The 21,980-nt window shown below is 40.2% G+C and overlaps 1 protein-coding gene across 1 annotated transcript in view; it reads right to left on the reverse strand.

Annotated features, from left to right (window-relative positions):
* Positions 1-221: 221 nt before the first annotated feature.
* Positions 222-21,980, reverse strand: part of xpr1a (xenotropic and polytropic retrovirus receptor 1a) — a 66,887-nt gene continuing 45,128 nt past the window's right edge. The window contains exons 3-15 of the mRNA XM_030083813.1: positions 18,571-18,672; positions 15,899-16,119; positions 15,636-15,785; positions 15,436-15,519; positions 14,061-14,142; positions 13,761-13,948; positions 13,235-13,414; positions 10,419-10,587; positions 9,028-9,228; positions 2,545-2,711; positions 2,307-2,446; positions 1,870-2,094; positions 222-411 (exon numbers count right to left, since the gene is read on the reverse strand). Coding sequence (XP_029939673.1) covers positions 354-411; positions 1,870-2,094; positions 2,307-2,446; positions 2,545-2,711; positions 9,028-9,228; positions 10,419-10,587; positions 13,235-13,414; positions 13,761-13,948; positions 14,061-14,142; positions 15,436-15,519; positions 15,636-15,785; positions 15,899-16,119; positions 18,571-18,672 — 1,967 coding nt within the window. The 3' untranslated portion in view covers positions 222-353. The remainder of the gene's footprint in view (positions 412-1,869; positions 2,095-2,306; positions 2,447-2,544; positions 2,712-9,027; positions 9,229-10,418; positions 10,588-13,234; positions 13,415-13,760; positions 13,949-14,060; positions 14,143-15,435; positions 15,520-15,635; positions 15,786-15,898; positions 16,120-18,570; positions 18,673-21,980) is intronic.

A 21,980-nucleotide genomic window follows, 5' to 3' on the forward strand; every position in this document is an offset into this window, starting at 1 on the left:
TAGTGCTAGTCTCAGCTGTTACCATATCACACTGTTTGTGCTTCAGCCGATTTCTCCTTGTGTGTGTGTGTATGTGTGTTTGTGTGTGTGTGTGTTTCTCTGTATTATAAGGGATGAGTTTTCTATACTTATAAAGACCACCAGATATAATCATAATGATATAGAGATGAGGTAAGTTCTAGAAATGTGAGGACAGCCCTCACTGATTTCAGGGTTTATTTTTTACATCTACACATATGACTACGACAGAAAAAGATTGAGGTTGGGTGTTAGTGAATGAGGTCCTTATAAGTATATTGTGTATGTGTGTGTGCGTGTGTGCATGTGTGTGTATATTTGTTGACACTGCAGACTCAGCTGAAGGCCTCATCATCCGTATCTTCAATGAGCACCTTTGTGTCCTTCTTCGATCTGGGGGGGAAAAATATTAAAAAATACATTAATTTATAAACAAATTCCTAATCTACATTAAAGCAGTTTCATCTATTAAATTGTCATTTTATTCAAATGCAATTTAATATTCAATTGGACATTAAATCACATTTCATTTACGTGTGGAATTAGAGGCAGTAAATTTAAAAATGATCTTTGCGAAAGTATAGTTTCTTGAGTGAAAGTGATAGAGAAATACTACTTTAGTGTCTTTAAAAAAAGTAAAGTAAAGAAAAATTCAATCCTTTCTGTACAGAGTTTGCATGTTCTTTCTGTGCGTGTGGATTTCCTCCCACAGTCCAAAAACATGCATGTAAGGCTAACCGGTGACTCTGAATTGCCCCTCAGTGTGAATGTGAGTTTCTGTGGTTTTCCATCTCTTTGTTTGTCCTGTGATGGACTGGAGGACTGGACACCTGACCAGAACCAGTCCAGCTCGTAGCCGAGGTTGACTCCAGCCACCCTGAACACGATAAAGTGGTGTAGAAAATGGAAGTAATTTCTATATTTTCACCTTCCTGAAAGGATCAGGAGGATGTTTCAGCTTCCTTCCTACCCTTCAACTCAAAACACTAATAATAAATATTTATAAAAATCCTTAATTAATTATATTACACAATAAAATCAATGACAATCTTTACTCAGGAGGGTCAGATGAGGGCTCCTAAAGGTGCTTAAAGTATCACAGCAAAACGTTTCAGTGGTTTCAGCTTAAACTTGAAGTTTTTTTCTCTTTGGTCTGCTGTCTGTACCTTTGTTCACCCATTTTGCTTGTAATGTCACTCTCAGCAGGCTCCTTTTCAGCACCGACGTCTCCTTCTCTGCTCTGTCTTGGTAAGTTACTTTTCTGTATTTTTCACATCTCTGGTGAATGATGAACACTGATAAACTCACACTTAGGAATCGTCTTGAGTCAGGTAAAGTTAAAAAGACAGACATGTTGCAAATGACCTAAAAATCCTAATGAGTGCTCCTACTTTAAAACCTGGGTTAAAATTAAAGTCATATGCATGTAGTTCAAAGCACAGATGTCAGTGTGAAAAATTTAGACCTTAGAAGTAAAATGTCTTTGGAAAAATTATTTTCTAAATTAAGTTATTTAAGTTCTTATGTTATAGAAACCATCTTCTTTCTGCTTGTGTCCTCTAATCCACTGTCCATGGCTGAAGTTACGTCACCTCAACATCTTCATTTTGTTTCTTTCTTTATTTCCACCACTTCTCTGTGTTTTATGAATGTTGTAAAATAATATGAAAACAGTTCATTTGTATGATTTCTATCAGACGTTGAGATGTGATGATTTGACAGTTTTTTCTTTCTTTTGGTGGTTTGCACTTCAGTTTCTCTTGAGTCTTAGAAATCTTAGGAGCTCAAACTTCAGTCAGAAGGGTCCAGTAGTGCTGGAGGTCGACATGAACTGCATGCATGGTTCCTTACTGTGATGACGACAGCAGAGGACGTCGAAGCGAGAGGCTGTAGGATCTTTTCCAGGTCTTCTTCCCGGAGCGATTCCGGACACCATCTTCCTGGTCCATCATCTGCTCCAGCAGCGTCTGATCATCCGCGTTTAGTGGCGCCACAGAGATATCCCTCACCGCACGGAACTCACCACAGTTATTCAGGTGTTCATTCTCCAGACGGAAGAAATTCCACACAAAGCGCCTGCAGAGTGAAGGTGAAGAGGGCGTTACACACTGGTATGAGTCTGTGGGATGTTCCTCATACAGATTTTACAAAAAGGTCATTGTCAAGTTTTCAAGATATTTCATGTGATCTTTTCATGATAATCTACTTTCATTTTTATTACTTTGGCTCACTGGTTTCAATCATCCCTGCCTCACTTTGAAAACACTTCTCATGTTATTGAAACCCACCTGAAGACCTCTAGAGGAGCCAGCACCGTGGCCACAATGTCACCCACAGAGTGGATCTTCGTCATGGTTGTCAGAGAGATTTGAATCGTCCAGGCAAAACGCAGGATCACGTCTTCTATGATGGCACAGTAGTAGTAGGCCTGGACAGAGAAGTGGCAGGATGAGTGTGTGTGTGTGTGTGTGTGTGAGAGAGAGAGAGAGAGACAGAGAAATCGTCATGGGACCTCTTTCAGTGTACCTTGTGCGGATAAACAATTTCCTCTCTGAGAAAGGTGTTTTCTCCTGCTGCAGAGTCAAACAGACCCCAGTCCATTCGCAGATCCCAGATCAGTGTGTACAGAGAGCTGATGGTCGAGAACACGATGAGCAGGTAGAAAAACATGTCAGCGTCCGTATGTCCTTGCTCTGAAATAGAACACAAACAACAGCTGAACTAAAATATTTGCATTCAATGATATATTGTTGCGTGATATGAAGAGTCACAACTTGTTGATGTTGATTAAAGGAGATGTAAATGCACAGTCCTGCAAAGCTCACTGCAAAGTTCACATTAATGCTTGCCCACTAGAGGGCGCCCGACTGTCATCAGTACCCCTGCATTGATTTATCTCATTGACATCCGGAGGCAAGCTTTTATTGTTTCCCACTTCCATCATGTCACCACTATGAGCTTCCAACTGCCAACAAAGAATAATAAAAAAACAACAACAACAAGAACTAAAAACCACATTGTCTCATGTCATGTCTACAGAAGAAGAATTGTGTAGAGAAATTTCTGTACATGAATGAGTTTCAGAGTTTCAGGTTTCCTACCTTATGGAATAGTAGCATGAATATCTACATTTTTGATTTAGCATTTCCAAAATAAATTTGGATTTATTTTTTATTTATTTATTTTTTTTTAGTTTGAGTGGAAGTGTTGATTTTTCTACATCATTCTGTCTCCCCAACATCAAGCCTGAATTCTGTGTAATGGTCCATAAATGAACAATAAAAGTACATTTTCATTTCATACTGTGAGTCCGCTGCAGCGCAAGTTTATTGAAAAAAAGCCCACCACCCCCCCAACACCACCAAAGACAGATAAGAATAGATGAACTGGTCATAAAATTACAGATTATTTCTCCTTCTTAAATACGTGCTTATCCAATGATAATTGCAACCGTAGCTGGAAATATAATAAACAATGGAAACCCTGGTAAGTTTTAAAATATGACAGCTTTGTTAATATGAAATCTTTCTAATTTATTGGTTCTACAATCAATGTCTGAGAGCAGTTAAATGCCAACTGTGTCTGTCTGTTCAAATGTTTCATATGCCAGTGTTCATGCTCTCTCACAGTATCTGAGCATCCTTTGAGCAGCACCATGTGGCGGAGCTTCCTACCTGCAGTTCTGTGGTGACATGAATTTTAGTCTGGAATTACATTACCCTCCACTGCTTGACATCATGAAACAGTTGCAGAGCATCTTATTTGCTGCAGTTAATTATAAACTGGTTTAATCTTTTGTTGACATAATACTGGAGCGGCGGGTCTGACTAACAACACGCCTGCTGTAATGAAGATAATAATTATTTTTGGATGTTCCCTAAACTAATGTGCAGGCTGCACGAACAGTCTCTAAGTGTGTGTACAATTGTCTGATTTGCTGTATAATGTCACCGTGTGATTAGCTGAGCCCAGCAGTGCCGGTATGTCTGTCTGTGAGCTTTGTGGATGTGATTTGCTTGTTGCTCGGTGGGTGCTGATGTCTAAATCAGCACCCGGTGGCCTCTCCGAGTGACTCACACAGACAACAGCCACCAGACAGAGATCGCGTTTGCTCCCATTTGTCATAGTCACCGCTCCTTCCTGTTACCAGCCAACGAGACGCCGGGGATTTAAAGTGGGGACTTCTCTAACAGAGAATTACTGCTCCGCTGCTCTGTTAACTGCTGTGTCCATTGTGCTATTTGCTGCTTCAGCTGAGCGATGGGATGGAAGTGGTCCCTACGGCCACACTGAGATCTCCCAGCTGTAGATTAAACTTAGTCCTAGACAACAGACTCTTTTTACGGCAGAATATCCACTGATGTAATTTCCTCAGCTAGTAAAGTGTGGAGGTACATAACCCTTCAGTTTCTATGAAGGCTGATGCTTTCTTACAGCGCACTGCGCCATTAAGAGGGTCAGCCTGGTGGGATGGATATTGATTGCATGCTCAGGACAGGGAAACGGTGGCCACTGTCTGCCGTCACACTCACTCAGTCTCTATTTGCCTGTCACACATGCGCAAACATACAGTTTTTTTTTTTTTATTGCAGCTCTCGTTGCACCCACGAGGTTAAAAATTCTTAAAGATAGAGCACTGCTGAGGGTGTATTTTATGCAACAGGCTCGCTCCCCACTTAAGGACACATTTCCAAAACAGAAATGATCAGCCTCCTACTGTTAGGGTGATCGCTCATCTGTTTCCATGGTAACCAATGCATAAACGAGATGATTAGGAATCCTGGTGTGTCCAGCAGACAAATTGTTTGAATGATCTATAACCCTATAGAGCGTCTGATAGCTCATTCTTTCTTTGTAAGGCTTTTCTGTCTCTCTCTCTCTCTCTCTCTCTCTCTCTCTCTCTCTCTCTCTCTCTCCCTCTCTCTCTCTCTCTCTCTCACACTTGCCAAAAACATCTTTCACAGGTGAAAATATTTTCTGTTTAATAAATCTAACTCAAAGTAGTTTGTATCTTTTTTAACATTTCTAATTCAGAGAAGAGGCGGAGGTTCACCAGGGGCTCGACTTGCAGCGATCCCACAATCTGAGGTTGCCAGGTGCCATGACTTGCTGGAGTAAAAACAAAATTATGGCACCTTGAACCTGTTTAACATTTGTTTAGTGATGTTTCATGACGATAGATCAAGCCTACCAGCCGTTGTCACAGTTTATAGCAACTAAAGTCATTGTTGAACAAAACATTGAACAAAAGTGAAATGTTTTCCTGCATGTGTAGCTTTTTTGTTTTCAGGATCATGTCAACATATAGCATGCAAATGAAATTGGTATTATCATCTCCTTTGTTGCATTTCATATTTTTCATACGTCACTCTGCACTGCAACAAAGTATTTCTAAAGTCTTGTTTCTATGCAAAACAGGACACGTTTGCCTAAAATGTAGGATTCTGATGAAGTGTAACACAGCTTCTGAAAGACAATTTTCAACTTGTTTCTTCATAATTGAAAATTCCCTGAACAAAGAGGCTTTTAATTTGCAAATGTGCATCATTTCCACATTTGGGGAGAGAAAATTTCACTGGGTCTCCATGAACACCGAACAAAGGCCTCAAAAACAATTATTTCTGCAGAAGGAAGCTTGATATTTCCACAAAAAGCAACTTGGTCAAAAACTGCTCTCACTGTCTATGAGGCTAAATTGGTGGTTTCACCTCTCACCCAGGCATCTATATAAGACTTTGTGAAGATATAAGATTTGTCAAACAGACGTACTATAGGGCGTCTTGAAATCCTTTTATTATTTATTTGTAATGAATTAAAAAATCTGCTTCAAATGAATCATATCTGACTAAAATCCTATTGTTTTAATATTTTTAATATTTTTGTCTACAAATGACATACATACATGTATCTCGTAAGAATTTTTCATTATTTTTTTCTGTGGGTGTTTAATTTCATGTGTTCATGTTAATGGCAGCAGTCTGTTTGGCTTCAGCAGGGTCAATTAGAGTTCAAGCAGTCAGAGTGATTTGACCAGAAACTGAGTCCTTTATCTTTACTGGGTGATGTGTTTGACTGAGGGTGTGTCGGTGTGTGCGAGTAGCAATTGCTCTCCTGGTAATGACCGAGGGGTCAGTACATGAAATGATGTTATAAAAGCAGTCAGCTCTGGGCTCATCTTTATTCCAGTACAGTCCAGCAGACATGCTGTTCAGCCCCCGGCTGGTAATTACATATTTTCCCTCTCTTTTCTCCTCTTAAACCTTTTGGTTTTACCACCCCCCTGTAGAGTTCTATCAGATCTAAATTTACTGCGATCTGATTCGATTCATTTCCACCTTTCCACCACCACATTCAACCTCTCACAGAAACCTGCAGGAGTAACACTCCTCTGTAGTCCGGGTTTGTTAAGCTGCTTTCAAAGGGTCTGATGTTGGAGTCACAGATAGATGCCTTTGAACACATATTCACCAACTTGACATTAGATCATGTATTTTATATTTGGCATAGAGTTTTCAGGCATTATGTGTTTTTAAAAAAGGTAATATATAGTATATACGTACTATAAGCAGTAACAAAATCTGATTTGATTTATCCTTAGATATTTGCTTTTACGTGTTAAAGATTTTCAGCTAAAGCTGTGAAAAAAGTTATATATGTGTATATATATATATCTCCATATATACATACATACATACATATATGTATATGTATGTGTGTGTATATATATATATATATATATATATATATATATATATATATATATATATATATATATATATATACATATATATAATTAAGATTATTTGTTAATTAACCATGAGCATCGCCAGTTTTCAAACGACGTACGTCTGCTACCATTTTATTTCCACCAAGCAACAGTCTGCTTTCTGTCTTTGTCTGCAAACCTGATAAAGGTCTGGAGTTTAAGTAAGCAGTAAGTATGTAACTCTCCCACATCTACAACCACTGTACATAAAGTCAAGCCTGCATCGATCTTGAGTCATGAATCTGCCTTACAAAGAGGTCTCCCACTGAATCTTTCAAGGTTTAGGAACTTGGGCTAAACCAGGCAACATTCGATCATCCCTTGGGTTTCAGGCCTCAGAGCGGCTGCTGAGGCTACATTTTCATCAGTATCCAATCAGTTATTCGCTGCACAGCACCAAGTCTTCCTCTGAGGGAAGAAATAGGCTCCATTTGTTGCACCACATTAAAATGATTCCACCCCAATTCGATTCTAAATCCCAGACAGAAACCACAGAACAATGAAAAACCCACATTATTTTCCTCCCCGGTTTGACCCACATATTCCAGAGAGCAGACTTGTGCCTCAGATTTTACAGATTTAGATCAGTAAATGGAAGCTCTGGAAAATGAATACTACTCACTCCACGATGGAGGAGTCCACAATTTATTTGTTGCATTTATGGTTTAGGCATTTTTCTTTCCCGGAGCTCAGTGTCGGCAGTTCCAGGAATCGGTGAGGCACTGAGGTCACACTGAAGCCGTCAGGACCGTGATCAGGCTGGCAATGAGGGTGACACATCCACTCGCAGACACTGGGACCTTTGCCAGATGTTGACTGACACTTGAAGCACCTTTAACAGCTGGACCCAGCAGGGTGAACACGACACCCACCTGCTGTCTTTCCTGGCAGGTCTGCAAGGTAATTCAGGTGGACTTGGCATAATCTGTCCCGTCTGCGCAAACGCCGCTGCAAACATCACACATTTGTGCTATGTTGTTTAAGTGTCACTGCCACTGTGGTTTAAGGATATCCTGATAACGATGGCGCTAATTATTAGTCACAGACCTAAACAATAGTGTGACAACCCTTTCTGTTACAGATGCACTACAGGCTATTTACTTAACCATGCCCTCAGTAATGTCTGTGTCTTCCCACTCTGCTCTTTCACTTAACCAACGATCCGTCTCGGCCTCCATTATCATGCAGGATGAAAGACATCTTCATACAGAATAACACATGAAGAGAGGCCATTAGTTGAAGGGTACAAAGACTTCAGACCAGAGGAGGACGGAGGATATAGTTTTAAGGACAAGTTCCTTTCTGTCCAACGGAAGGAAAAAGCAGCCCTGTCTGTGTCTCTGTCTCTCTTCCTGATTCATTCTGAAATCACTGGCAGCCAGCTGAGGAGGCAACTGTATTGATTTGGATTTATATCATTAAAGGATAAAGTCAAGACGAGAAATAACATTTAGCTGTTTAAAAGGTTGCAGATGAAGTTTCATGGCTGGCATTTTGCAGCAAAATGAATATATTTTCCAGGAAAATGCCAGTTAGGGCTTTAATACCTGAGTGACAGCAGAAGAAGAAATGGGCTTTGAAATAAACCATGTGAACAAATATCTGTGACTGAGGAGGCATGGCAAAACGGGAGGCTTTAATGCCGGGGTGCTGTCTTTGAACATGAGCTCCTTTGTGATATGGCTTCTGAATCAGAAGAATTTCAAGCTAATTGCAGAGTCGTCAGAGGGAGAGTGACTTGACTATTAATGTGGACCAAATTCATTTTGGTAAGCTTTCTTTTTCTCTGTCAAGATCTTGTTTCTATTAAAATTAGTGACTTTCCTCTATCTGCCGTTTCCCTAACCTGATGATTTCCACACGGTCTTGTTTATACACAGCTGGGCTAGACAAACCTTTCTCTTTCCCATTATAGAGCTGCAGGCACTGACAAGCAAACCAAGGCCAACTCCTAGCATTTGCACTCAAGGTCACCTCTGCTTTCTGAGCACACACGGCTCAACACAAAAGGCTCAAAACCCAGTGTATTGACATGCTCTTGAAACACAGCTACACCAATATTGTAGCCGTAGCTGGGTGATTTTCAGCTACAGACAGACTCCTTCAATTCTCTTGTGGGCTTTTGTGCATGCCAAAGCTGAATATCATAGCGTGGCAGTAACAGACGACTTGCTGTTGTAGCTGATCAAACTGTGCGACTTGTAAAATAAATAAAACGAATGCATGTGTGTCCTGTGTCCTACCTCGGTGAGTGGCGTAGAGGGCAGCGAAGGTGACCACAAAGAAAGTGGTGGAATATTTCCCAGCATTCACAAGGTGCGGGAAGGCTCTCTTGGTGTCACGGTAACGCCTCAAGCACTGGATGAAGCGAAGCCAGGCGGGCAGACACTGGATGATGGCTCGCAGACCGTATGAGTAGCTGTGACACACAAAGTCACCGGAATCTGCAATAAAATGAAGTTAAATGAATTAAAACAGACTTCTATCTGCTCTCCCTATTCACGGGATTGTCTTTAGTTATAACCCTTTCATGCTCCTCATTAAGTCTGAAAGCTTATCAGTATGAGAATCACATGGTGACCTCTGTGTGGTCGAACATTTACATCTCATTAGCCCCTATTAATTGGCTGCAGTGGAGGCCGAGGCTTGACTGTCAGTGGAGTGGCCGCAATTACCATCTTACCTGCATCCAATTCTTTTTCCATAAAAGCTCTGTCAGCTTAGTCCAGCTTAGTTTCTTATGATCAGGTGAAATACAAGCACTGTGACGGCTGATTCAACCCAAAACTGGAGACGGGTCAATGAAAGTGTTGCTTACATAAGCAGTTTTGTAATTAGGTGTACGAATATGTTCAGGAATGTTACTACAGAGTGGGCAAGTTTACTGCATATATAACTGATTGTCAATTACATTATTGTCGTTAATTTGAAGTGCGGTAAAATCCCTCTGAAGAAAAGTACAAAACAAACAAAATCATTAAATCATAACTGAAGTCCATCAGAAAAAATGAGATAAATATATCAGTGGGTTATTAAAGTTACTGCATGATAAATAATTGTTTGCTAAATACCTCAACTTAACAGTGCGATTATCATTGTACTAGATTGAGAACGTTATTTCAAAAGGGGCACAATACAAGAAATAAAGGAAATGCAGTTGAAAGGTGCTGACGACCATCAAACCTGACACCAGATGTACTCAAAGGAACAAGAGCAGGTTAATAAAACAGCTGAAGGCAACCATTCACACTTCACACTCCTTTTCACATGAAATTTTGATGTAGCTATATACTACTACTTTATTCAACATACCTTCATGCTGTGTCTGTTTCATATTTTCCTTTCTATTTTTCCCTTCAAATTTTCTTCATCAACGCTATATGGGGCTTCTACTGATTCTACAGGTATTACTAAGAATACATTTCCAGTAAAGACTGACCAGTATGTACTTCTTCAGACTAAAAATGCTGAGCAAAATATTGTCAGATAAAATTATTTCCAGTACAGATGGTATTCTGAGAAAATTATAAGAAAAACAAAACCCCCTTTTTTTTTTTTTTAATGTAAACAGAACAGGAGAAATACAGGATCTAATTTCAGACAACTCTGATCAGAAATACAGCTATTGGCTTACTTTTGATCTGGGGTATCAGGCCTTTTCTGTTGGTCCACTGCAGCTCAAAAATGTAAAAGCAGATGAGATACTCTAGGTCCATCAGAACAAACACCAGAGAGTTGAGCTGATCAGCCAGCCAAAAGTCCGCAAACTCCACCCGGTGAAACGGAGCCGTGAACACACGAAACTGGAAAACAAGATAGGAGAAGTGGAAGGTGAGAAAAGAGAAATGGATAATAGCCAATGCAACTGGGGATACAACAGTTAGTCAAATATGAGCTGGCAATGAACTTATGACAACAACAAGGACCTCAAATGTCATTCTGAATTCACATTGCGAGCTGCATTAGCTTAAAATTGTTGCCTGAGCTGATATTTGCAAAGCAGGGAACATCCTCCATTAATAATCTCTACCATGCAAAGGGATGGAGTCTACCTTATCAGGGGGCCACAGGACGCCCTAATGAGTCACGCCTTGTGTACATAAATCTGTTCATTTCTGTGATACGTATTGTTGGTGTACAATACAAACACATATGAACAAACCAGGCATTGTGTGTCCTGCATCTCTGGCTTCGAGTGTGATTCTAAATGTGGCAGGAGCTCAGTTATTGACCATGCTTTGTAAAGTGATACAACACTGCATGGCTCTTTCCATTCGCCCCCCCAGGCCACATCTGACATTCAGAAGGGACTGTAACCATTTCTCTGTGCACACTCTCCCTCCCTGCAAATGTCAGGGAATATTGATCTCTTTTTGTTGTTGTGTTTTTACATGTATCAGTTCATTGCATACTTCTCTTCACCTGTCAATCAAAGTCAGTATTGATCGAATGGCCATCTCACTCAAATCCACTCTGAGGATGTCTCAAGGCTAAGCCTGCTTTTCTCAAGACGGGAGGGTTTCATTTCATGAGCAAACACTGGTAATCCAGGTGCTGGCTCTGCAGTTTGTCCAATAAGAAATTCTTCATGTTCTATCGGATGTTTGGTGTCAGAAGAAATTAACACACCATAACAGCATGGACGTGAGGAAAATAAATGATTCACTCATATTGCTTATGGTATTAAAAACCTTCTCGAAAAACCACATATACACAATAGTGCATGTTTGACATTTATGACAAATCTGCAGATCATATCTCCTCCAATTTTGCTATGAATGTGCAGGACGAGGAGCGTGCAGGAGCGGTGAAGGAAAGGGCTAGAACATGAGGAGGGTTCTGCAACTCCTGGGGGAGTGGCAATGAGGAACCAGGAGGAAGAAGGCTGGGGGGTGGGGGGGGGGGGGGGGGGGGGGGGGGGGGGTTGAGAAGGAGGGAAGGGACATAGGAGCTCAGGGCATCAGCATACTGATAGATCTATGCCTGTAATGATTGCACAGTCACAGCCTCCACCTCCCCTGAGACGAGCTGCATTCTATTATCCCTCAACCCTCTGCCCTGTGTCTCTCTCTCTCTCTCTCTCTCTCTCACACACACACACACACACACACACACACACACACACACACACACACACACACACACACACACACACACACACACACACACACACACACACGGTGTAGCTTAGACAAAGAACAGACTAACACAGGACAGTTTTGTAAACATGAAGCTGCAGATGGATATCTAAATTGTACCTGAATACATTGTGAAAGATGCGTTTGCGCACATGCACGCACACACGCATACACATCAACGACAGTAAAACACAGTAAGCTATACACACAGCTCTGAAAAACAAGCTCATATATAATTAACAGTTCTTTGTCTTCAATTGAAGATTCAGGATTTGGGGTCAAAATGCTGAAGTAACACAAGTAGAGAATAGAAAAAGTGACTCTGTAGCCAATAAATAATTCCTTAACAACTACGACTACAACTACATCTACAACTACAGCTTTCTCTGAGTGTACTTCATCTTGAATGGCAATATTAGAGGTGCTTTGCCATTTTAATTCATCATTTTTATTGCAGCACTTTGTACTTTCGCACATGAGGCTGCATGATTTGTTCTGAAATGAGGGCAAAGGTAATAGCAAATTTTGGATGTTAATCAAATTACTAAATTGTCCTAAATCTGAAAAATATTCAGTCAAGATCACTGCTGTTGTGGAATTTTGTGAAACAGAGCCAAAAATTAAGAGACAAGGCTTTAATGCTAGACAGGGAGGTTTTATTTTAGGTGTGCAAAGGATATAGAAAAGTCAGCTGATTGAGAGCAAAGCTACCTGCTCTGCCATGGCTTCAGTCAACCCAGTTTATATAGACAATAGCCACCAGGATAACATCTGTTGTTACTCAGATCAGAGTTTCTGGCTCCTCTCAACCTAAGTCAAAACAGTGAGACATTCTCAGTGTCTCAGAGAACTTGTAGTCAAAATATTCCACATTAATTACTGTCTGCCCAGATTCAAATATGTGGTGAAACCTACTTTTTCAAAGTTGTCATTAAAAAAGCACAGCTTTCCGAGTAAAATCACAGCAACAGCATTACAGATCTTGACCTTTAAGCAACAATAACCCATCCTTTGTACTAAAAAACAAACTACAGTGCTGAGCATTCGCTGAGCAAGGCATAAAAAAAGGGATAGGATAGCTATGCATATGCTGTAAGATGTTAATATTAAACCTAATATTTAAACAGAAAGCTTAACCTTATGGTATTTATAGTCCACAAAGCAAGTAGATATCTAAAGCCATCTCTCTCTTATACTTTGATTTGACTTTTATTCAGTTAAACAAACACTAAGAAAGTACAAGTGGAGACACAAACATCACAACCATGCAACAAAAAAATAAATAAATAAATGATTTGATAAATGGACCCACCAGCAGTTTAAGAAGCCAGAATCGAGATTTGTAGTAGCATGTCTTGAAGGGGTTGATGAGGAAGAGCACCATGAAACCATAAAGGATGAGGGGGTTGATCTGCATGGGGAGGTAGGTATAATCTGAATAGAGACAGGACAGGATGCTGAGACACCACAGCACACCCAGGAAACCAGCAACCTGGAGAGAGGAGAGGAGAAGGAAACAAAGGAAACTGGCATGAGAGGAGAACTTATCCCGACACACCAAAATCAACAAGGTAATCAGAATAATGAAGTGCACAATGATGAGCTGTTTGGTAGGTAGCTGTTTTCTAGGGTACAAATAACAGACTGTGGACATGAGGAGGGTGTTGCTGTGAGAAATGTTATTTGGCACAGAAATGGAGTCCTTGATTCTGGATTATCCATGTGAGTTAACAATCTAACTTTGAAGTATCAATATGTCGGAAAAAAACAGTTTGTCCTTCATTTCCAGAGGATGCAAGCTTCTTGTCTAGCAGCAGAAACATTTGTGCTTGTCGGACCTCAAACAGGTGTTGATGTGAGAGGTTGTTGCGGGGATTGATCTCGAAGATGAGGACATGGTTGACTCCAGCCTGTCTCCAACCATATGTGTTGATGCCCAACAGGAAGAGGAACTGGATCAATAGGAAGCCTCCCCGATAGATCCGCACCAGAGGCCACATGTTTTCATAGCGGATAAACACAGCACCTGATAAAACCACAAAGGATTAATGAGTGCTGCTCATTATCTCCCAGGCCCCCCTCACCTAATAAAGAAAAGAAAAAGACAACGTATGAACAAAAGCTTTCATGTGTCTTACCGGCGAGAACAGAGGCAATGGCTAGAATGACAAAGAAGCCGCAGTAGAGTCCCACTCGGAAGGTTGTCCAGGCCAACGCAGGCTGAAACAGGAAGACATGAATACAGGTCAATACAGCCATGAAAACTGGCACGAACTCTGTATGCCGTGAGCGGTTTGCGAAGAAAGAATCAAGGGATGTTTCAGATAGGGTGTTTCTTTGTCTTATGTCTTTTTTTCTGTGACTGTCCTTTCACAAAATCAGGGTAGAATTCAAAATGAATTTTCACTGTATCAACATAATTACAACTGAAAGATAAATCAATGTGAAATGAACTTATTAAATAAATGGCAGTGAACAACTCTAAGCATAACAGGTCCTGTGTTTCCAGGCAAATATACAAGGAAGGACCTACCTATAGATTACAGCACACATCAACAAAAAGTCATTTAATATTCTTTCACGTATAAGTAAATTAAAAAAAGTTCAAAATTATTACGACATTTGCAACTGTGTGTAGTCTGAGACTGCGTGGTATATCCTTTACTCTTGATTCTTAAGCATTTGCAGCTCTAAATTAAAACAAACCACAAAACTTTTGTGAATATGACTGGCTGTTGTTTGGTCTGCTGGTAAAGTAGCTTTACTCACTGATAGAGGTGATATGTTTTATCTCATGCAATATAGACTATCCAGCAGTTGGTGTGGCGTGTCGACCATCAATGGGCAAAACCTCTACTCCCCTGTAAACATCACCCCCTGACTATAATATGCAGATATTCACGCACTTCGTCACGTCTGACGAACAACAGCACACAAACAGTAGCAATGTCACTTCTTTCTCTCTGTTACTGATAAGTAAAGTTATCATGCATGTGCATGCAGGGAAAACTGAGAGCTCACACATCACACAATTTAAGTCAAACATGACAGTAATTAATGCTGTAATTACGGTAGATATAACATCAGGGGGTAAAGTGCCAGTAGCCTCAATTATTTCTGAGAGATATCCTCCCTGTTCAACATGGAAAAGGCACTTATAAAATCAATACTAAAGGCTCCAATGGGTTCTTCTCTTCCCGTCTTAATCTCTTTCTCACGACAGAGCTCTCGCTTTTTATTTTTATCATGTATTCATGGTTAACAAAATACACAATGTTATATTAATAAATGTATAAATTATCTTTGATTGGAAATTAACAGGCTGATAAGGAGGCTTAACTCACAGAAAAAAAACACATAATAGAAAATAAGCAACTTTCTCTTTCAGTTTAGATCCTTCTTATCTGCTTCGTATTCTGCTGGAGGTAAGAAGTCTGATTTGTGAGATGTGAGGAATAACACAGATATCCATGTATCTAATGGATTTCCAATGAAATCAGCTGCTCTTCTGACCTGAGCTGCCCCCAGTGGAGGAACTCTCAACCTCTTCATGGCCTTCTGACGGTCTCCTCCCTCCAGCTCCGTGGTCACCAGGGTCTAAACGCAGGAAAAATATTTACTCACATGCTTTGATTTCGATCTTATTTTCCACAGCTTGGTTTTATCACAGTGTCTCACAATGGGTTTCTGTTTGTGTGAATATGAGCGGGCACCTCTGTCTCGGAGATGAGCTGTGTGATTTTCTTGCAGGTGTAAAACGGCGCCACCTCCACATGAGCCACACGCCAGTCGGCCCCACGGGAGGTGTCCAGGATCTTGTCATGCTTCTTCAGGATCTTACGGAAGCCAGTGAAGTTCAGGTTCTGCAGAAGACGTCAGAGAAACTGCTTTTCAACTTTGGGACCAGAATATAATGGTTGGATGAAAACAGCTGCCAAAACGTCAGCGCGATTCCAGAGTGAGTCGTGAGGAGAACCTGGTAGTTCTGGAGCAGAATGAGGCTGAGGTAGAACTCGCTGAAGGCTAACTTCAGGTCCTTGATGTTGTGGTGTTTGCAGCGCTCCTCCTGTGACAGGTGGAACATTGTTTTGCGTTTCCGCAAGCCAGGAGGAGCGTTGCTCTCACGCTGAGCATCCAACGACGACTGCAGCTCATTCTGCAGTGTGGCAGACCTTCTCTGGGCTTCAGCCAGCTTTTCTATGGATACAAAGAAGACACAAGTGTGTCTAAGTGCTTTCTCACTATAGAGCACTCACTGTAATATAAAACTTCAGAGTGCTGGGGATCTTTCAATCCTTTAAAGCAAGTGCAAAAAAACACACAAAGGCAACATAAAGGAATCTTAAAATATCCAAAACTACATGTTTTCACCACTGTTAGCTTAAAAAGTCTTTCATTTGGATAAATGTCTTCTTAGATTTCTGTAAAACTCTGCAAGCTAAAGAGCACACTGGTGTACTGTATTACTTTCTAAAAGTGTGTGCATATTTTTAAAAACTAGAACTAGTCGCGCCTGAAAACAGACTGCTCAATCATGACTTACCATTGTTTATCTCCTATTTTATTTTGAGCTAAATATATTAATCAGGCAAATTGAGTGGAAGGAAGAGATGCTTTCACCAGAGCACCACTGCAAGACACACCAGTATCAGCACTGATCTAAACGCTCAGCAGAACAACTTGATCTTAGTTACTATATTATTGTCATCAGTGTTCTACTTTTAGAAGGAAAAATACAGGAATACACACACTTGCAGAAAAACAAAACACTAAATGCTTTGTTATTGAGGGACCAGTTAAAATTTTAAAAACGTTGCATAAATATTAATTCTACACAGCAATACTGAAGCCTTCTTAAACTATTGACACGATACTTTAAAAACTACCAAATGAAAGGTATTGTTGTTGCTAACTAATAAATTCATTTTGAGAGGAATTTGAAAGTTCAGCAAAGTTATAAGTTGTGCCATAACAATGGAAGGATGGAAGGAAATCTAAAACATAAAGGAATTTTAACAATCCGCCTCACATTGATAACCCTTATCTTGCAAGGAGGTAAGGGTTTCTACAATGTGAAGCAAGCAGCTATAGTGGATGACCATTTAAAAAAGTCCCCTCCTCTTCTTGGCTTCCAGGAAGCTGACGGATGGAGACTGCCAGGCTGAACTGACATGTAAATGGTGCTTTCTGAGGAACCATTATCTGGGTCAAACATGGGTTAATACGCCCGGAGAAACAGAATGAGAGAGGAGGGGAGGGAATCACTCAGGGTCTCGGCAGTAACCTGCATTTCATTAACTTCTCCTGCAGTTCTGCCTACTTTGTTGGCAGAGATTAGCTCCGTTCTGCTGCTGATCCATTTTCCCACACTAATCAGTGGTCATCTCTGTTCAGTCAAGTAACGATAAACGCCATGGACATTCTCGTCACTTGTTTCTCAGTGCTGAGTTTATTTTCTGTCCTGCTGTTTCCTGGGAATCTCTCATTCAGGCCCATTAAAAATAAAGTGCCAGTTAGAGGTCTGGATGCCAAACTACCACATGAGCAGAAGATTTTATTTAATTATACAAGTCTTTAGAATTAAGAAGCTACTTAGTAGATTCATATCTGTGTGCTTATGCACTTTTTACCAATTGTATTATACTTTGGCTTTTAACTAGTTCTGAAACTGAAAGTGTTTCTTTTATGTGAAATTCCTGCTTTTAACTCAGTGGAGGAGGAGAAAATGTGAAATGGACAGACACTGTCATTTCCCACTAGAGCTATGTGCCTGACAACACACCTGATTTGATTTGGTGCGATCCACCTCCCAGTCTGGCAGTGCAGGAACTTGAGCTGTTCTTCTTAGGCTAAACCGAAGAAGGCAGCTATTGTGGTGCCGAAGACTCACTGGTGACTTTCACACTTCGCTGCTTGAGCACACCTTGACACACATTCTCCAGATGTCACACTGACTGCCTCACGGGGATGCCACAGCTCCTCTCTGACATCTAAATTCATAAAGATTCTCCTCTCTGTCATTACAATGCTCCACTGAACACATGACGACGTGTGAAAAAGTCAAGACTCAGGACTGTCAGCTGCACAAGATGTAGATGGAGTCTAAGGTCCAGAGTGCGGCGGCACGACAGAAGACATGGCTGAACGCTTCACCTGTGTGGACCTGATGAACCTTAAAAAGACATTTGGAGGGATACATTTTCACCGTTTTGGGTTTATTCAAGTTTCATGGCATACTTTTTCTTCTTCCTCGGGTCTCAGAAACTAATTGCAGAGCAAAGCAGCAGAATGGCTTTGAAAGGTCAAACACCCCTTTTAGAGAGAGATACAGAGGATGAGAGCCATGAGGAGGCAAGCAGACTTACGTAAGCCAGATCAACTTTTATCTACATCCTGACTGGCTTTTTTTAAGACCACTCACTGACACACACACACACACACCTGCACACACACACATTTGATAAAGCTAAATAGATTACTGCAATATTGCTTTGGTTTATTATCACAGTTCCTCTCAATTCACTACCATCAAATAATTGCACAGTAACTGCTTCTGTTATCCAATATAAAACTGCATCCCTTATTAGACTTTGGTGTTATATATCCAATATCATTATGACTTGAAGGGCGACAGAAGTAATTAAATACCTGAATAGAATGTGTTGATTTTCAGGAGCTCTTTCTCGCATGTCTGGAAAAACCTCTCCTCAAACTTAGCGTAGTATCTCTTCACTGTGTCTTCATCTGTGACTGGAGAGAAAAGAAAAGGAAAGAGAATTAGCATTAAAGTACGTTTATTCATTATCCTTGAATCAAGGTGAAGATAAAGCATATAACAATTATGAATCCGACATTGTTTGAAGCCATTTTCTATCGGTGTGACTGACACAAAGGAAAAATCAATTTAAAAAAAATTTAGCATATTCCTTTAAGGTTCATCTGCACCATCCAAACAGACATCCATTCAGTGATACAATTAGATCAGCAGCCTCCTCCTGTCTCTCCTCTGTCTGACAAAACCCTGCATGCCTTTTTCAGGACCAGTCAATTCAATCAGCATTGATGCACTGTCTCAAATGAAACTCTGCCTCATTCACAGCATGTTACCTAACACCTGACAGAGCTCAAAACGCAGCCAATGGCCTCGAGCTGCCTGGACGCACTGACCGAGACACACAGCGAGCCTCTCAGCCGTGTGCACACAAACACTAACAGTACACTCAACACTGCCACTTGTCAGTTCAGAAAAATGTAGACAATCACTGATTGTTAAAAAAAAAGTAGTAGTGAAATAATGACAGTTTCATATTTTTTTTAAAACATTGTATTTTTTTCATATATTTTTCAAAATATTTGTAATTTTCATTAGTCGTTTTGTGTCATAATGTTACAAGCATATGAATTTCAAATAATGATGTTCAAGATGTTCATTCTAAGAAGTATAAAGCAAGGTGTGTGTTTTAGTGCTTCATAAATATTAGCTATTATATTAAGTAAGCCTGGACAGCAAAAACTGGTAGGCAGAGACTCTCAACAGTAATAAAAAAGAGAAGCCTCAGGCAACAGTCAAGTCAATATCACTGCTTTTTTCACACAGACGCGCCTGTACACACATCGGTTCGAAGCAGGGGACGATGAAAACAGTAATGAAAAGGTGAGAAAACGTTCAATAGAGGTTTTAAAGTCAAACAGCTGTTCAACAGAAACAGGCCAAATACAGACTTCACATACTAAAAGATGACTGATTGTAAGTTAATTAAAGTACGCTATGATGATAAAAACACCGAATGGCTGAAATTATATCAACAGACAGATCCACTGTAACATAGAGAAGGAAAAGCATACCCATCCCCTGCAAGTTTATCATATAAGTACACATAAGTGCAATATAATAACTACAGCTGATTTGGTTCTATGGAGACATTACTGTGTTAAAATGACCATTTTTAAAGGGACTGAAACAAGTAAAACAGCTGCTATGCAGTCTTACATTCTGAGCATAGTATCAAGAATGTGTTTTGCCCAGAACATGTTTACAAGATAGGATGATATGAAGCGGCTATAAAAACGTTCTTAAATTTGTGACTGAGAAGGTGGCTGACATTACGTTTACAGGTATGAAACAACAATAACTTGAGATAAGGATCCTGCTATTGTGAGAAAAGACGAATAAAAGAGTGAGGGAAATAGTTTATGAAGGAACCATACTGCGGGGAACACTAAAGCTACAGAAACACCATCTTCAGCTAAACAGAGACCATAGCAGAGACAGAAAAGGAAGCACATTGATTTCTTTTTGCCCTGTAGTTCAGCTGCAGTCACAACTCTTTCAGCTTCACAGCCAGACTCAGCTGCCTCAGCACACAGTCTGAGGGGCTCACACAGCTGCAGATAAACAGATGGATGGATGGATGGACGGATGCATGCTTCAACAGCTCACTGCTGCCCTGCTAGCTCGAGCAGATGAGCTGAAGGACTGAGTGTCTGTCAGGCCAGAGTCCTGAGACACCATGGCTAACGGTCCATTACACTGCTTCAGTCTGACCTGCGAGTGAGGAGCTAACTGAGCTGTAATGCAATTCAAAGTAAAAGGTTATGCTGCTAATGAACACTGTGTATAGGAGGAAACACATGAAGTGAGAAGGCAAGCGCCTCAGGTAGTAAAATGCAAATTAGTCTTAGAATATCTTTAATACAAAACTACTTTAGCTAGATTGTAAATTAGTACAAATAAGTATGTCTTCATAAGAAGCAACTTGCTTCAAACGATTGAGGATTCCAGAAAATGCCCTTTAAATTAACTGAATTTCAGTATAATTGCATATAACATAAAGACAAATGATAGGAAGAACACACTTTTGCTTTGACAAATGTTATTTTAGATCAGGAATGGGCACCTTTGATCACAGGTTTTTTTTGTTTGTTTGTTTTTTTTTTTTGCTTTTTTTGTCATTTTGGAAATTATCTTGCAATGTGGTAAAAGGGGGCTGCACTAAATTTCATGTCCAGAGAGTTTTTTTTTTTTTTTTTGTGAAAATATAAAGGGGTTTCCAAAAAATTGGAACACAATGGTAGAATTTTTAATCTCACAATTCACTTCCAACAGTGAATCTGATTTGGTATACTTCAGATTTATCACACATTAAACGTCTTGGTGATGGGTGGCACAGCAGGATAGTGGTTATAGCGCTTGCCTCAAAATGAAAAAGTCTCCAGTTTGGGTCCCTGGTCGAGGGCTTTTATAATTACCTGTGTGGTGTTTCCATGTTTTCCCTGTGCATGTCAGGATTTCCACTGACTGTTTCCTCTTACATATTGATGAATGGAAGTCATAACAATTAAAATTCTGTATTTAGCGATATCACAATTTTTTTTGACATCAGATATTTTTTCATTCCATTTTTATAAGCAGAGGCCATTGTGGTACTAATTCTGAGCCTGGTTCTACAAGGTTTCTTCCTGTTAAAAGGGGTTTTTTTCCTTTCCACAGTCGATTATGCTTGCTCATGTGGAACTGTTGGGTTTTCTCTGTAAAAGTGTCTAAAAAAAGGACCATGTTGTAATTGGCACTTCATATATAAAGCTGAATTGAATTGAATTGAATTAATTTAAAGAAAAATGTTGAGCTTAGATGTTTTGAATGTGGAAAAACAACCACACAGACAAAACAACTTTTTTAATAATATTCAGATTTTTCTGAGATGTGCTGGTATATTTTGCTGAATTTTTCCCCACTGGAACGATGACTAACAGAATGAGTGTGTTGGTGTGAGTGGAGCCGTGCAGCATCAAAGTGCAGATGTGAGGGAAGTATTCAGATACAAGAGGGGTTATGAATTGACCCCGTACATCTGTTGCTTTGTTTCCTTCTGACTTGATGTACCGAGAAGCACAATCAGTCAGTGTAGGTGTGTAACGGCACAGAGAGCACCACACACTTCACGTTGATGTATCTATGATGTGTAGCTGTGAGTTCATGTTTGAGTTCATGTTCACAGCTGCAACTGAAACAATTGTCTTCACAACATCGCACTGTAACCAAGGCTTAACTGAGGCCC

This window comes from Salarias fasciatus, chromosome 23, assembly GCF_902148845.1.
Source record: "Salarias fasciatus chromosome 23, fSalaFa1.1, whole genome shotgun sequence".
Classification (NCBI taxonomy): domain Eukaryota; kingdom Metazoa; phylum Chordata; class Actinopteri; order Blenniiformes; family Blenniidae; genus Salarias; species Salarias fasciatus.